The 15,271-nt window shown below is 38.9% G+C and overlaps 1 protein-coding gene across 1 annotated transcript in view; it reads right to left on the bottom strand.

Annotated features, from left to right (window-relative positions):
* TMTC2 (transmembrane O-mannosyltransferase targeting cadherins 2) overlaps nucleotides 1–15,271 on the bottom strand; it is a 204,573-nt gene that overhangs the window by 49,861 nt on the left and 139,441 nt on the right. Inside the window, exons 5-7 of the mRNA XM_081878578.1 lie at nucleotides 9,123–9,208; nucleotides 8,301–8,485; nucleotides 6,761–6,839 (exon numbers count right to left, since the gene is read on the bottom strand). Coding sequence (XP_081734704.1) covers nucleotides 6,761–6,839; nucleotides 8,301–8,485; nucleotides 9,123–9,208 — 350 coding nt within the window. The remainder of the gene's footprint in view (nucleotides 1–6,760; nucleotides 6,840–8,300; nucleotides 8,486–9,122; nucleotides 9,209–15,271) is intronic.

The raw sequence follows: 15,271 nt of genomic DNA on the forward strand, positions 1-15,271 counted from the left end.
AGATTAAAACTGTGAGGGCTCTCGGACTTGGAAGAGGAGGGAAAAAAGAGAAGAACAAAATAAGAGACTGTTGGAAATACCAGAGGAACTTAGAAGAACAACAGTCAAGAGTGGAAATTTTGAGAGACGTCCTGAAATACCTTTCGGATCTTAGATTTAACTACGGAGATTTGGTTGCCCTGTCGAGAAGGAATAAAATCATCTTTAGGTGGGAGTTTCCCCGAGATCTACTCTTTAGCCTCAAAGGAAGGAAAATGAAAATCAGATTAGTGGAAGACAAAGTAAAGTTCATGTATAAATATGAAGAAGACTCGCAGAAGGGACTTGGAAAAGAGTTAAGAGCATCGGACAGAAGATCACCAGGTTGATGGACTATAGGGAATTGGCGGATATGACTGGCAGAATCCGGGACCAGGGAGAAGAGTCGGTGGAAGAAGATTGGAAAAAGTTTAAAGACTATTTATAAAAATATTGTAAAATTAATGAGTGTTAGAAAAATGTTGGAAAGGAGCTATATGGCTTTAGTAGAAATGTTACAATGAATTAAGTACAAATAGATTATGAGAGTATTAAAGGGAAAATAAAGTTAAAATATGTTAAGACAATTATATATTAAAGGGAAAAATAAGGTTAGAATATGTTAAGATAAATTACAGGACAGAAAATAGAGGAAGATGGAAAGGAATTGCTGAAACAGTTAATTAAAGTGGAATACAAAAAGGGAGGTGTGAGGAGGTCGTTGAAACAAGTAAATGAAAGTTAAGATACTGAACTTATTAGATGTGTTTTAAATTGTGTTTGTTTGGTTTTGTTAATTTAATGTTTGGGGGTTGGTGTTGTGTGGTGTTTTTGTTTTTGTATTGTATTGTTTTGTTTAATTCTTTGTCATTCTTTTGCAGTCTTTAAAATGTTAATAAATATTATTTTTAAAAAAGAGAAGATAAAAGTGGGGGAAAGGGATAGCATATTATTGTTGAGTATAAATATAATCATATTATAATCATACTGTTTCTGTGTCAGAACTATGTCATGAAATTTAACTTTTTAGACCAGGTATGGGGAAACCTTTGGCCCTCCAGATGTTGCTGAAGTACAACTCCCATCAGCATCCACAAGCATGGCTAATTCCCAGGGATTATGGGAGTTGTAGGTCAGCAACATCTGGAAAGCCAAAGGTTTCCCGCAGCTGATCTAAACAATGACCTAAATATTTTATAGCCTAACATATTCATGAATAAATCCAACTGTATGAGAAATCCAAATGTAAAAAAGATAAGATATATTTTATAATTTGCATATATATCTATGTATATAAATGAAGGATGCTCCTTCAACATGTGTCTGGGAAGATCAAGAACATCTTCCATTTTTGTACTAAGAGCCCAGGCACCTTGATCTAATTTGTAAGTGTTTGTTAACAGAGTCAATTTCTATTTATTTCGCTTGAATGGTTCCTTATGGACCCAGACACCCAATCAACACCGAGCTTAGTTAATTGGCTTCAGTAGAATAAAAAAAAAAGTAATTTAGCAGAATCAACAGCTAAAACGGAGATGCAAAATGAAATCCAAAGTTAATCAATTTCAAGAAGGAAGAGAGAAATCGTTTAGACCATAGGAGCTCTGCAATCCTATAACCTCCAGAGCATGAACAAATCATGATCAAAATGAGGGCCCTGAACTCAGCTTAGATTGTCTTTTATAAAGGTATCCACATTCAGCAGATAAAGAAGAGCACATTGTTACTAAGATTTTGCATAAACTAACATTTATTCTGATACCTATTTTGGTATATACAGTACACATTAGATAGATGAGCCATTGCATATGGCATGACGAAAGGGGAACAACAATTAGAATACCAGACTTATTTTCTAGATTTCCTAGATAGAAATTATATGAATTGGCCCTGTTCACATGACATGGTAAGTCATAAACTATGTCTTACCATGAATGGACAGCATGCTAGTGCATGCTGTTGAATTGTTCCCATTTCACTCTTTACTCCCTATAGCCAGGAGAAACCACAAACCTTGACTTATCATGATGTGTGAACATACATTAAAAGTTTCTACCAAATCAACCATGACTGGTAAGCCAAGGACAAACCTTGGATTGCTATCATGGTTTGCAGAGAAACAAGTTGTGAGTGCTGATATACTCATCATGGTAACTCCAGCCTGATGGTTTGTTTCTCTTGGCTCCAAGACGGATGGAGCAATACAGGAATCATTCATCAGCATGGATTTATTCCTTAACTGTGCTGTGTCAATATGGGTGGGGACACACACACACACACACACACAGTCACTGGCTTGGATCCAGAGATGTCTTGCACAAGTGGTCTTTTGCTTTTATAAGGTAGCCTAGTCAAATTCTACAAATTCCCTTGACCTGCTGCAGTCTCCCATGCCCCATCACATTGCATTCCAAAGGGTCCAACAGCTGTCAGGAATGGCTTCTCAGAGTCAGGAGGCTGTAGTAGGGGAATGATGATGAACTGTCACAACCCCATGGCAACCTGGTGCATATTCATGTGTTGTTTTCAAGTAGGGCAGCCATCCATACAATATGGTAGGTTGGATATTATAGACTCCCTGAATTATATTCAAATGGCCTGCAACTAGACCTATTTTTTGAGTTTCAGAAAGATCTACCAATCAGTCAAGCTTCTTAGGTATCCTGTTTTTCTTTCTGAAGCACCCCCGCCGCCGCCGCAACCAAAGAAAAGGCCTGCTGAAATCGATTCACTCTGAAAGGCACTAAAGTTGCACAGAAATATTTTGTAGACGTTAATCCATCAATTTGCAAATGTGGTAAATTAGTATTGACTAGGGTGAGTCAGACTATTACTGTTGTTTAGACCCATTGCTTATGTTTGTTTTAAAGCTATCTGATTGTTTAATATTGCATTGGCTTTGACCATATAGAAAACAACACATGCAAACCTTGGCTGACAAAAGGAACCACGGACCAGTTTCACAAGTAATTCTAAGCCATAGTTAACCTAAACCAAGGTTTATAAAACAACAAACCATGGCTTACAAGCTTAACAAACTATATTTAAGATGCTGGGTTGGGTTTGGATAATTGAATTAAACCATGGCTTGTGCAAACCAGGCCACTGTGTCACCATTTGCAAGTCTAAAGCAGCCCTTCTTTTTATACCACAGCTAAAAATCTGTGTCGACCACCCAGTGATCAACTTATACAACTACACTGTAAGTGCTAGAAACCACACTGCTGTTACTATGGATTTCCAAGTCTTCACACTCAGCAGATGCTTACAAGTCAGAAGTTGACAGAATCTATTACTAAGCCGTTTAGGGGCATCTTCATGAATTCCTGTGCATCTTGTATGCCTTCTTCCAGCAACATCTGCAGCAAAAATTCTGCCAAGTGTATTGCTCTGCTTTCCTTTGGTCCACAGCAGCAAGACCAAGTGGGTGGTCATGTCATCTGAGCAGCCCAAGACCTCCATACACACTGCCCAGGCTTGTGTCCCAGAGAGCTCACTTTGGTGTTGCTAATGCAGCAAAAACAATACAGGTGGCAGCAGTTACCGGTTTCTGCAGCCACAGCAGGCACTGTGATTCTCCAGCGGTTCGACTTCACTCCCAGAGGCACACTCCATTGTCAGCTGAGACAGACAGATGCCAAAAACAGCTGCAACAACTGCTTGCACATAAGCCTAATAATAATAATAATGATGATGATGATGATGATTTATTTGCACCCTGCCCTGAGTTTCCCCAGCCACTCTGGGCGGCTCCCAATCAAGTGTTAAAAACAATACAGCATTAAATATTAAAAACTTCCCTAAACAGGGCCGCCTTCAGTTGTCTTTCAGAAATAGGATAGCTGCTTATTTCCTTGACATCTGATGGGAGGGCATTCCACAGGGCGGGCGCCACTACTGAGAAGGCCCTCTGTCTGGTTCCCTCTAACCTCACTTCTCGCAGTGAGGGAACCGCCAGAAGCCACACCTGAATTTCCTAGTTTGGCACCTCATATTTACAATAAGCAAGGAAAACCACGTGTATTTGAAGAGAGATACCTAATTATGACCAGTAGTGGTAGGCACAAATGATGAACAAAGTGTTAAAATACCACCTAGATGATTTATCAAAATTACACCTGAAGGACAGGCATTCAGGTGCACTTAGAGGAATGAAGTTACATACAGAAAAAAAATGTGTGTAACTAATGATCTGAAACCTGAGTATATCAGCCTTGCTCTCTTTCCTATTACCTTTTAATATTAAAATAAAGCCCCTATGCTCCAACTTACATTTATACCATTAAGCTGACTAACATATGAATTATTCTAGCAGGTGGGCTTGTGTGGTTTTAAGAGCAATGCAACACAATCAACTGCATAATATCATATTTCCAGGACAGAAAAGGCCCAAGCAAGCCTAATTTTAACATTAAACTACTCAAGTTCCCATAGGGACCATTATTTATTTTGACCCCAAGAATTAATTGAAGCCTTAAAACAAAATAGATTACCTATTTAATGCAGCTGAGTTGGACTTTAGCCTTTGTATGGCATGTCCGAATGCCAAGCCAATTAATCTGTGTTACCCTTATACTTTCTTCTTAAAATGAAGTGCCAAAAAAGGAAAACATACACCAAACAAACACTTCATGCAATCTTAAAAAATTAGACTGATAATCATTTTAAATCATACTAATTCTCCCTTTTGAAAGTGAAATGAAAAGACTGATAAATTGTTTTCCTTTGGTAAAGGGCCAAACATATGGTTTCCTTAGTTTGAATCAAGCACACCTGGCCAAATAAATCACACCAATACTGAAAACCAAATTTATTTCACAATTTCATATACGATGCACATTCTGGGTAGACAATGCAAGAACGACCATGATACCAATAAGTAGAAGAGAGAACTAAACTGTTAAACTTTAAACCTGAAGGCTAAAAACGTCAATCTACAGTAAAAGTAGCAACATTTTTAAAGTAGGAACCAGCTGGCCAGACCAGTGAGACAAAAGCCACTGGGCATATTCCTTGAAAATCATGGAGAACAGATGGTACAAGTGACTTAATATTAACAATTTAGCACTACTGTTAATAATAGGTCTAACTGGAGTTCTTGTTCTTTGAAAGCACCAAACACATTGTAATCAAAGTGTTAAACAGACCCACTATTTGAACTTTCATTTTTGCACGAAACCTTAGTTCAAATAAAATACAATACCCATGAGCATTTATCTTCTCAAGCATAGAATTGTCCAAAGCTTTCTACAGGGAGTTAGTTCAACTATCTTACTGTGTGGTGAGCAAGGAAGAAGAAGAAGAGATATGTGGGGCCATGTGCAAGCCTAGCTTCAGTCCTTTTCAATAATTATGGTAAGTGGAAGTACAAATAATTTGTTTGTCCCTTTCCCAGTTTGTTTAGAAGAAGTCGGTTCAGGGAATCTAGTCAATGTACAATGGCAGCTACCTAGAACATTAAATCTCAAGTCCTGAAGATCACACCTGACTAAGAATAGCCTTGCTATATTAAAATATATAGTTTTTTAGGTTCTTTGTCACAAGAAAATAAAATTAATGTCCAACTTGCATAATACAAACCCTTTTCAGACATTCAGCTGAATGTAGGTTGTGGGCACTATGGGATCATGGTCACAAGCCGTTTGCTGACTAAACACACACATTTGCAGATATAAACAGAGCCATATGGTAGCCAGAAGATTATGATGGTTTTATATCAATTGGTTGCCCATCTGTGTGCTAATCCTGACAAACTCCTTACCAGTCTAGGTCAGGACCAAGTGAAAGACTGTTTTAAGCCCATAGGAACTTACCAAGCCCTTCAATCAGCTTTGGATGCCCTGTTTCCATGGGCTGTAGACTGGAAGAAAGGTCTTGGGCCAGGAGCAAACTATTAATTGCAAGCTTGCTTCCTGAGGCTATTGGCCACATGGGGAGGAAGAAATGCCCCCTCACCCTCCATAGAAAGCCACATGAGACTTCCTTCCTCATTGGGATGGAGAAAACCCACTCACAAATGAAAGTAAGGCATGAGCTTTTGAGTGGTAGTGGTGGTGGGACAATTCTGGAGATTCCCTCTTGGGAAGATTCGACAGGCCCTCTTTTTTTTAATCACTTCTAGATATGATCTTAAGATTATTTTATTTCAACAGGCAGAGTTTGAAATTTGTCTTGCCTGATTCATCTGCTACTGCTTTTTTGGTCTGAGTTTTACCTATTGATCTTTTGTTGCTTTAAATTGGTTTTATTGACTGTGCAACACTTTGGATACACACATATAGGAAAGTGGTTTATACATAATCTAAATTAAAAAAAAACAGTGCAGACATCTAGGCTTCTCTCTGTCTGATCAAGGAGCCTGGTACCCCCCCCCCAAAAAAAAAACTTCTGTGGAAGACATTATACACATACATTTGTACACATGTATGGGTCTAGTTGCCCATGTTAATGTACATTCATAGGTCATCGGGAATGAGGTCTGTTTCCATAATCCTCGTCTATGAACTTTGAAAGTATGAAGAGGGAATAATACATTCCCTAAACTTTAAAAAAATTAATTTAACAGAAAAACAGAAATATGCACCATGGGCAGAACAATAAGGTCTCAGTGTCTCATATATAATGGCCAATATAAATAATCTTGAATGAAACTGCAGGAATCGAATGGGGAGTTACAAATAATCTAATCACCTTGATGGTGAAAATGCTGAATTTTCTTTTCAAATGTTTGCTTTGTACTCACCCATCATGTTATATAAACTTTGTGGTGCAAACTGCCTTGGCATTTTCTGTATTGCTTCTTTGTAAACTGTAAGGGCATCCTGGGGGGAGGAAGAGAAAAAGAAAGAAAGAAATGTTCTTATTAGAGAATTCAGAAGCAATTTCTACATGCAAATTTAATACAAGAAAGATGCAATTGTCTTCATTAATCATGAAGAGGGTCACATTTCCCACTTATAAAAAAGTCAACAAAAAAGATGAGTCTCTTCAACGCAATGCAGAATAATTTTCATCATTTCCCATCTCATTTGAAGAAGGGGAAATGGAATATTTAAGAACTTCCAAAGGCTCATTAGCTTACATTTAAAATTCTGTAGAATTACACAATATACAAATTAGGATTTAACTACAGACGAGTACTTTTATTATCATGTGATTCAAATGCTCACAATGATAGCTCTCGATCTACTATAAACACAAATCACTATTACAATCTGTATTGTTTCATACAAAAGGCTGGAAGAATATGAAGGACAACTGATTTATGCAGAATGCATAAAATACAAGCAGCTTTGCATTGAGGCTTATTCAGCTGGGCTACCTTAGCCCAAGCATAAACATACAAAAACCACAGGACAAGGGTCAAAGCTCACTAGGGAGCTTAGCGATAGAGAAACTCCTTTACATGCAGAAAGTCCCCAGTTCCTGGCATCTCCACATGGGGTTTGGAAAGACTCCTGTCTAAAACCCTGGAGGACTGCTGCCAGTCAGTGCAAAGAGATGCAGGACTTGCCTGCTCATGAGGCTCAATGAGGCAGTCACCTCAAGTAGCAGGCTGGGGACAACAGGGAGGTGGCATTTGCTGCCTCCTGCACTTGTCACCCTCTGCCGCCTCCTTCACCACCACTCCTCCTGCCTGCTCCTCTCTGGCCTCCTTTATTCTCCCCCGCTGCATTTAGCATGCCAGGGCTTCCCTGGGCCATGTCCAGTAACATCAGGCAGTGGTGGAGGTGGAGAGATGGAACGGGTGTGTGTGCATTTTCTAGCCTTGGCTGGATGGACCCATGAGTATAAGGGTATAAAGCAGCTTCATATATTCCAATGTTTGTTCATAGTTTATTTATTGCAATTGCTTGAAATTTATTTTCGTTCTCACTGAATGACACCCTCACATACCCTTTGCAGATCTCTAGAAGTATTATGCTGGGCTCAAAGCCATGTTCTCACAAATAAAAATTCTGCCTTCCCTGTGCTGCCTCAAGGAAGGCTCCAAACCTTCAGGAAACGCAAAGGGTCTGGGAAGATGAGGATGAGCAAAAACCACCCGCTGGCCCAGCAAGGGTGGAACACTCAAAACTGGACTCAACCAATTGGTTTTAAGCAACTCTGGACTCAACCAATTGGTTTTAAGCAACTCTGGACTCAACCAATTGGTTTTAAGCAACTCTGGACTCAACCAATTGGTTTTAAGCAACTCTGGACTCAACCAATTGGTTTTAAGCAACTATTATAATGAAGCTTATGAAGGTATCTAACATGGTTGTGGAAGAAAAAGGTCTCACCTCATACTGTCCTTGTTCATGGTAAAGTTTCCCCAAATTATAAAGGCAGCTAGTAACCGAGCTCTTGTGAGCATGTGGATCTTTTAAATTTTCATCAGGAATTTCTGAACACTTCAGGAATGTCTTCCTGGCTTCGTCAGCCTTGCCTTGGTTCATTAAGATGATACCAGTATTTAAATAGGCAGCTGTGTGAGAGAAAAATACAAAGATATCACACGTTCATATGAGATCCCACTATGGCCAGGCTTGCTTAAAACCATCAAAGCCATGATGACTACAGTTGCTAGTACTTTTTTGTAAAACTAGACTGATCTTTACAATCTGCAACATGGTCCAATTCTTTATTGTCAAAATCCTATGTTATAAAGGATAAACCTGTTGCCCTCCAGATGTTGCTGAACTTGACTGACAATGGTCATGCTATAGATTAAATGACTCTTGCCGCAACCCACTCCTCTAGAGAAGATTATGTACGATAAAATGCCACATTCTACTACTGCAACGAGAAAAACATTTGAGCCCCAACCAGGTAGATATGTGAGTCTGAAGAACAAACAAAGCTTCTGTCATAAAATTCAACAGGAATGGTAGCTATTCTCCAAATAAATAAGGAAGGCTGGTAATGAGCAACCTTTGCACGTAGGGGGGCTTAGGAGGTTTTATGAAAAATACCTATGTGCAAGCAAAATCTCTCCCTTGCGCACAATTAATTCTTTACAGATAAAATGTATTTTTCAGCGCTCTTTTTCAAAAGTGGTATTTATACCACAGCACGAGAGAAAAGCATCTTTTAAAAACAAATGAACATGCAGCTTTACTTACAGGCTAAAGTAGGTCTGCTTCCAATGGCCAATTTATAGTAATGTAGTGCTTCTGAAAGCCTGCTGTTCTCCTGTAGCAACAACCCTCTGCATTTAAAAGAAAAATGAAGGGGGGAAAGATAATTGTATAGAGAGTGAGAATTTAATTATAAAAAATAAAGTAACAAGAGTCAAATTTATTGGTCTATATACTGGCAATGTACTGTAAAAGAAAAACGTTTAACCACAAGCAAGGAAAAAACTAAAAAGAGGTGAATTTCTAAGTACAAAAGCTGAAGCAGTTCACTAAAACATTTATATTTATATATGCAGAAAAAGGCCGTTTAAGGCAAGCACTTTTATAGCTGTTTATGTTATTTAGGATAATTTGTTCTGTTTAGCTCTCTTGATTAAAGAATCTGAATGCTAAGAAAATGGGATTTTATAAATATGCATTTTTGTAACCTCCAAAGCCTTGATGCAAAACCTCAAGATTTTTTTTTTAAATGGTAACGCCATTTGTTGTGATGCAAATGATAGCCTATGTTTGCATGGGACTGGTCCTCCGCATGGTTGACTACTGTTATGAATAGTCAATAGCAATGTCTGCACACATCCTAGTAGTGTGTTTTTGGTTGGAAATGATTGAAGCTTTTGAAAACTGAATTATTTGTTCTTTCAAGAAAAAATGGTATCAAACCCAGGGCTTTGTATTAAATACAACAAAACATCTGCTGAATGCTTTCAGGAAGTGGCTGTGTGGTACATCCAAATAACACACAAAAGTTTGAGAGGGATGTCTTCTTAAACAGCACGTATCTTTCAGAGAAAATGCATGCAGTCCACAAAGAGCAATCTTTGCTACAAAAACTGAACCCCACAAATTTTTGGTTCAGCTTCCACTTAAAATAAATTTCAGTGTTTGGAATTTCCATCAATGGCATATTAAATCTAGAGGGAGAATACTACAAAAGAACAAAAAGACAGCTGCACAGACTGGTAGCGTTCCTGCTGAAATGTTTTGAGAAATGTTTCTTTGTCAAGGAAATGTTTGGCTGCCGAAAACAAAGTTGAATACTGTGATGGCGGTACCAGTGATGGACAGAACATAGTGTCAATCTCCTGGATACTCTCAAACAATCATGGCGGGGAAACATGGGAAATATTCAATCAGGAAGGAGAGAGGTTGGAAAAGGTTAGATTTGTAAGTATAACTGCAAGATAGGGCCTTGCTAGTGATTTGTTTAGTAGATTTAACCTGATAAATTCCTCAGGTAGAGGGAAAGATAATAGAAAATGGCTAGAGTTGTTTCACAGACAGGGTAAAGCAGATTGCTACCTAGAATGGCTATCTACTATTAGTTCAGAAAGTAGCCTGACTGTCTCTCCATCTGTTCTCCATAGGTTCAGCTGCCTCTTGAGATATCATCACCAAACCTAGCACGAGGGTTCCCAAGCTGGAAGCAGCGGTCATTGTCAATATTCGGATGCCAGTCATCATTTTGAACCAATATGGCAACCAAAATGTCACTTGGCATGACTTTCCCCATTTGGGGGGGGATATATGTTCAGCTGCCCCTCAATATATCAACAATCAGCCAATCAGAATCACACATACTTCATATAGGTATTGCTTTTTCTGAATCTGTGTGCTGTAGATAATTTTATCCCTAGCCCACAACTCTTGGCAGGGGTGGGGGGCAAGGGGGAGAGGGTGGAAGGCAGGCAGGGAATATTTTTATTTCATTTTTTGAACACAAGGCATAGGACAGGAAAATTATTCTCCACAGTTTTCTGAGTTGAGTAGATAAGGGGGAAAAGTTTTCTTTTTAGTAAAGCTCTTTATTTTTTTAATAATGTTATACTAAAATTACTTTGATACATTCCAACAAAACTTGTAGAGTGTTACATGCTGATATCAGTCACATATAAGAAAAAAAGATTGAGTGAGGACACTACTGAATAACTGAATCATGGAATACCAAAGGCTTCAACTCTCCATGGCATGGCCTCTCTACAGGCATGGCAGAAGGTCTTACATTAATGCCAACTTCTATTTACATAGATTTTTGGGGACCATACATTAACAAATTGATTGTGTTGTGTAGATGCCTGGAAGGAGTCAGATTCTGCACTTTCCCTTGCCATCCTCTCAGGGATGGTCTACTGGAATCTTTGCAATGGAAGGCAACATGTGAACAGTTTTCCATTTACAACAGGTTAGACATGGAAGAGCATACAGTAGCATCATGACACAAGCTAGTGCGGTGTTCATGTGTTGCACTAGGATCTCAGAGACCAGAGTTCAAATCCCCACTCAGAAATAAAGTGACATAGGGGTAATTGCTATAATTTTATTTTGGTGAATAATACATGCTGCCTGCAATCTTCTCTTACGTGGAGTAAGTTACATGGAGCCTATTCATTTCATTGAACAGAGAAACAAGTCACAGAGTGGTTGGCTTAATATTACAACAGATCACTCACTAGTTGGCAGTTTTTCTTTTCATTATTTTATAGGATTGAGAGAGCACTGCTGGACAAAGATCTAAGTTTGTGTACACCACTGAGGATGGATGACTTGTAGCCAGCGGCTAAACAGTTAAATATAGTAACTCAAATAATAATAGATCCCAAGTTCAGGCCTGCTGCCCACAGCTGTTGTACTTTTTCCTCTCTCTCCTGGCGATAAGTCACTAGAATGATACTGTGCTAAGCCACAATGAAAGACAGAGACAGGAATAAAGCTCAAAAACTTTTTCTGGATAAAGATAGAAAATTGGATAACTATAGCAAAATTATATGATTGCATAGGATGCAAAATTGTAGTGATTATATTTGAAGAAGATGCAAGATATACGACTGGAAAAACTCCCTGAGAAAATGCAATACTTTCTCAGAGAGAAAATGAAGAAGAAAATCAGGTTTTTGCAACTATCTGAATAAAGACAGGATAGTTATCAAAGGCCTGGAAAGATACTGGCCTGTGGTCGATATATATGTGTAATATATTACATTCACAAACACCTGCATGCATGTTCCACAAAAATTATGCCTAAATCATGAAATTTCCCCCCATCTTCTAAAATACATGAAGTCCACAGAAGGACGACAAAGCATTTATAGACCAAGCTATGCTCTAGAAATGCTCTCAAACCCACTATTACTTCTTTGGCCAGTTCCTTTCTGTCAGTGCTGACGCCCAAATATCCCAGAGAATTGGCATTCCTCCTTTGGTCTCTCAAAGTAAAACTGCACACCACTTTTCTTCCCTATTGTGCCACGCTGAAATAGTATGGGTAGGGGTGAAGGGATGTCTATCTGTAACTTTTCTCGTTACAGAAACAGTGGCTAACATCGTCATGCAAAGGCTGTTGCACCACACTTGCAAGGAGCAAGATGCAATGTTGCAAGGAGATCCTGGTTTTTCTTCCTCTTATTTTTTAAGAGTGACCTGAATATACCATCATTTGCAGATTGCAAAATGAGGTTGACTCTTAACAAGAAACAGAAGCTTTCAATCTCATCTTGCAGTATGAAAAGGAGAGGGGAAGCCACAAGATTCATGTAAGAACAACAAATGGTGGTCTGTTATTATGTCTGAACTGTGCCATTGTAGTGGCCTTCTCTTCATCCATAACAATCACAAAGTTTGAGACAAAGCAGTGATGGGCATACTGAAAATAAGGTAGATGTAGAACAACACTTCAGTCACAACAACACGTCACAACTTTGGGATACTAAAGCAAGCACAGAGGTTGAATTAATTTTCCGGTTGCTCTCTGCTTTGCCTATACAGTTACTCTTTGATATATTCACTCCATAATCCCCTTGTTTTGGAAAGTCTCTATTGTTATGAACTTTAGATTAGATGCTTGCACATACTGAAACAATTAACTATTGTTTTTGTAGTGCTCCATATATAGCATCACTTTTGTATTATGTTTATGCCACTTGGATATTCTGCTCTCTTCATTAGAGGACCTCAGAACTAATTTTCTGCTTTTATTAGCAGCTTTAATATTGGCATCCACTGAGGCAATACAGATTTATTTTTCCCTTCTGTTTCAGAATACAGACTGTTTTACAGCTGTTTTACTAGCTATTTAAAATTCATATAGATGCAAAATGAAGAGCAGATGCAAGAGTGAATATTGAATTCTGGTAAATAATTAGCCTTGCTTAATACTGTTTATAAACTTTGGTGGAACATAGTCTTGCACATGACCTAGAGATTCTTCATCAGGCAAAAATAAGGAAATAAAAATCTTTTTTGCAAAAGTGAAATTGCCTCTGGATGGGTGTTTGATACCCTATCCCTTTTGCTGTAGTGTCCAAAAGAAATTGTTGAGTGGGTTTCTGCAGTTTTATCTCCACCTTTAAAAGGAAAATATTTAACGAAGACACATATATTATACACACACAAAGGAAAAGAGAAGAATCATAAAATTTTACAATTGGAAGCAACTTTGGAAGTAATCTTAGAACCACACTGTTCAATTAGGAAATACAATACAGGATACATTTGCAGCATTTTACTCTGTCAGATGGCTATCTAGCTGCCAGCGAAGAAGAGTCATCACTTTTTGACATTTTCTGTTCCATCGTCCAACAGTTTTCACCCTTAAGAAGGTTCTCCTAATGTTAGGTAACTTCTTAAGGATAAAAACTGTTTGACGATGGAACAGAAAATGTCTGTGATACTGGAAGACGGGCATCAAATCTCCCCTTAATCATCTATATCCAGTTCTTTCAACCATTTGTCACAGAACTTGGTTTCCGGACCCATCACAGTCCTGGATGAACCTCTGGATCCACTCTACTGTATCAATGTCCTTCTTAAACTGTAATTCCAGAAACTGACAACTTTGGGGGGGCCACCAGGGGGCGCATTGGAAGATGGCCGACAATAACATCTCTCAGACCCACACGAGGTAATTAAGAGGCTGCTATGGGAAGTATGCAGTCTTCCTAGCCCCCCCAAGGAGATGGGGGGACTGCCTTGCCAGCGGTGTCCATATTTCACCCCCGGATTCGAAAGAAGGGGGTGCAGACACTTGGCACCAGCCCTTGTGTGAAGTCGGCTCTTCCCGGACGCTGTCTCCAATCAGCGCACTGGTTGTTTTAGCTCGAAACATATAATTGGAAATATATAATTTGGAAGGAAGCTAAAGCACATACATCAAGCGAGGATTGGGAGTTAAGACTGCTGATTAATGGATCTCTGGGAGCGGAGCTACGGGCGGGACAAATAAATCAAGTGATGAATCGCCATTTAAAGACTGGTACGTTTGGTGTGAAATGGAAGGGGGTGGAGGAAAAAACTTTTATTTTTCTTTGCCTTATGTGAGTATTAATAACCCTCCACCCCAGAAAGAAAAACTGTAGCAATTTATTAATCACAAGCAGGAATTCAAGAACTGTGTGGAGGAGGATCAGGGTCATTGGAATGTGAATGCTTAAAGGAATGCGATTTAGACCTTGGCAGAGCCCTCTGAAATATGTCTGGCAAGCCTGGGAAAATTAAGGGACAGACCGAGGGAAAGTTTCCTTACGGAGGTGTGGAAATGGCGGCTGTCCTTATGTGATATGATCTTTGGAGAGTGTAAAACCCACAAAGAGGATGTTTGGTTTTAACCCACTTGTGAAGATTATCAGAGATCGCAAAGAAAGGAATATATGATAACAACAAGAAGATGACAAAGAGACTATCTGGACAGAACTGGATAGAACTGTTTAATTAAAGCAGCAACATGAGTGATGTTTAGTCGCCTTTCGGAGCTTGATGTATGGGTACCCCCAACAAAAATTTAAAAATTTGGCTATATAATTTGGAATTAATGTGATTTGGAAATAATGTGATTTGATTGGCCTGTTAATAAAAATTATATTTTTTAAAAAAGAAACTGGCAACTTTGTGAAAGCAAACAAGTACAGTCGTACCTCGGTTCTCAAATGCCCCGGAACTCGTAAGTTTCAGCTCCCCGACAATCGAAAACCAGAAGTGAGTGTTCCGGTTTATGAAACTTCTTTTGGAAGCCGAAAATCCAACGGGGCTTCAGCGGCTTCTGATTGGCTGCAGGATGCTCCTGCAGCCAATCAGAAGCCGTGCTTTGGAAGTCGAACAGGCTTCTGGTACGGATTCTGTTCGACTTCCAAGGTACGACTGTA

Source organism: Podarcis erhardii (assembly GCF_964252035.2).
Source record: "Podarcis erhardii genome assembly, chromosome: 10".
Taxonomy (NCBI): domain Eukaryota; kingdom Metazoa; phylum Chordata; class Lepidosauria; order Squamata; family Lacertidae; genus Podarcis; species Podarcis erhardii.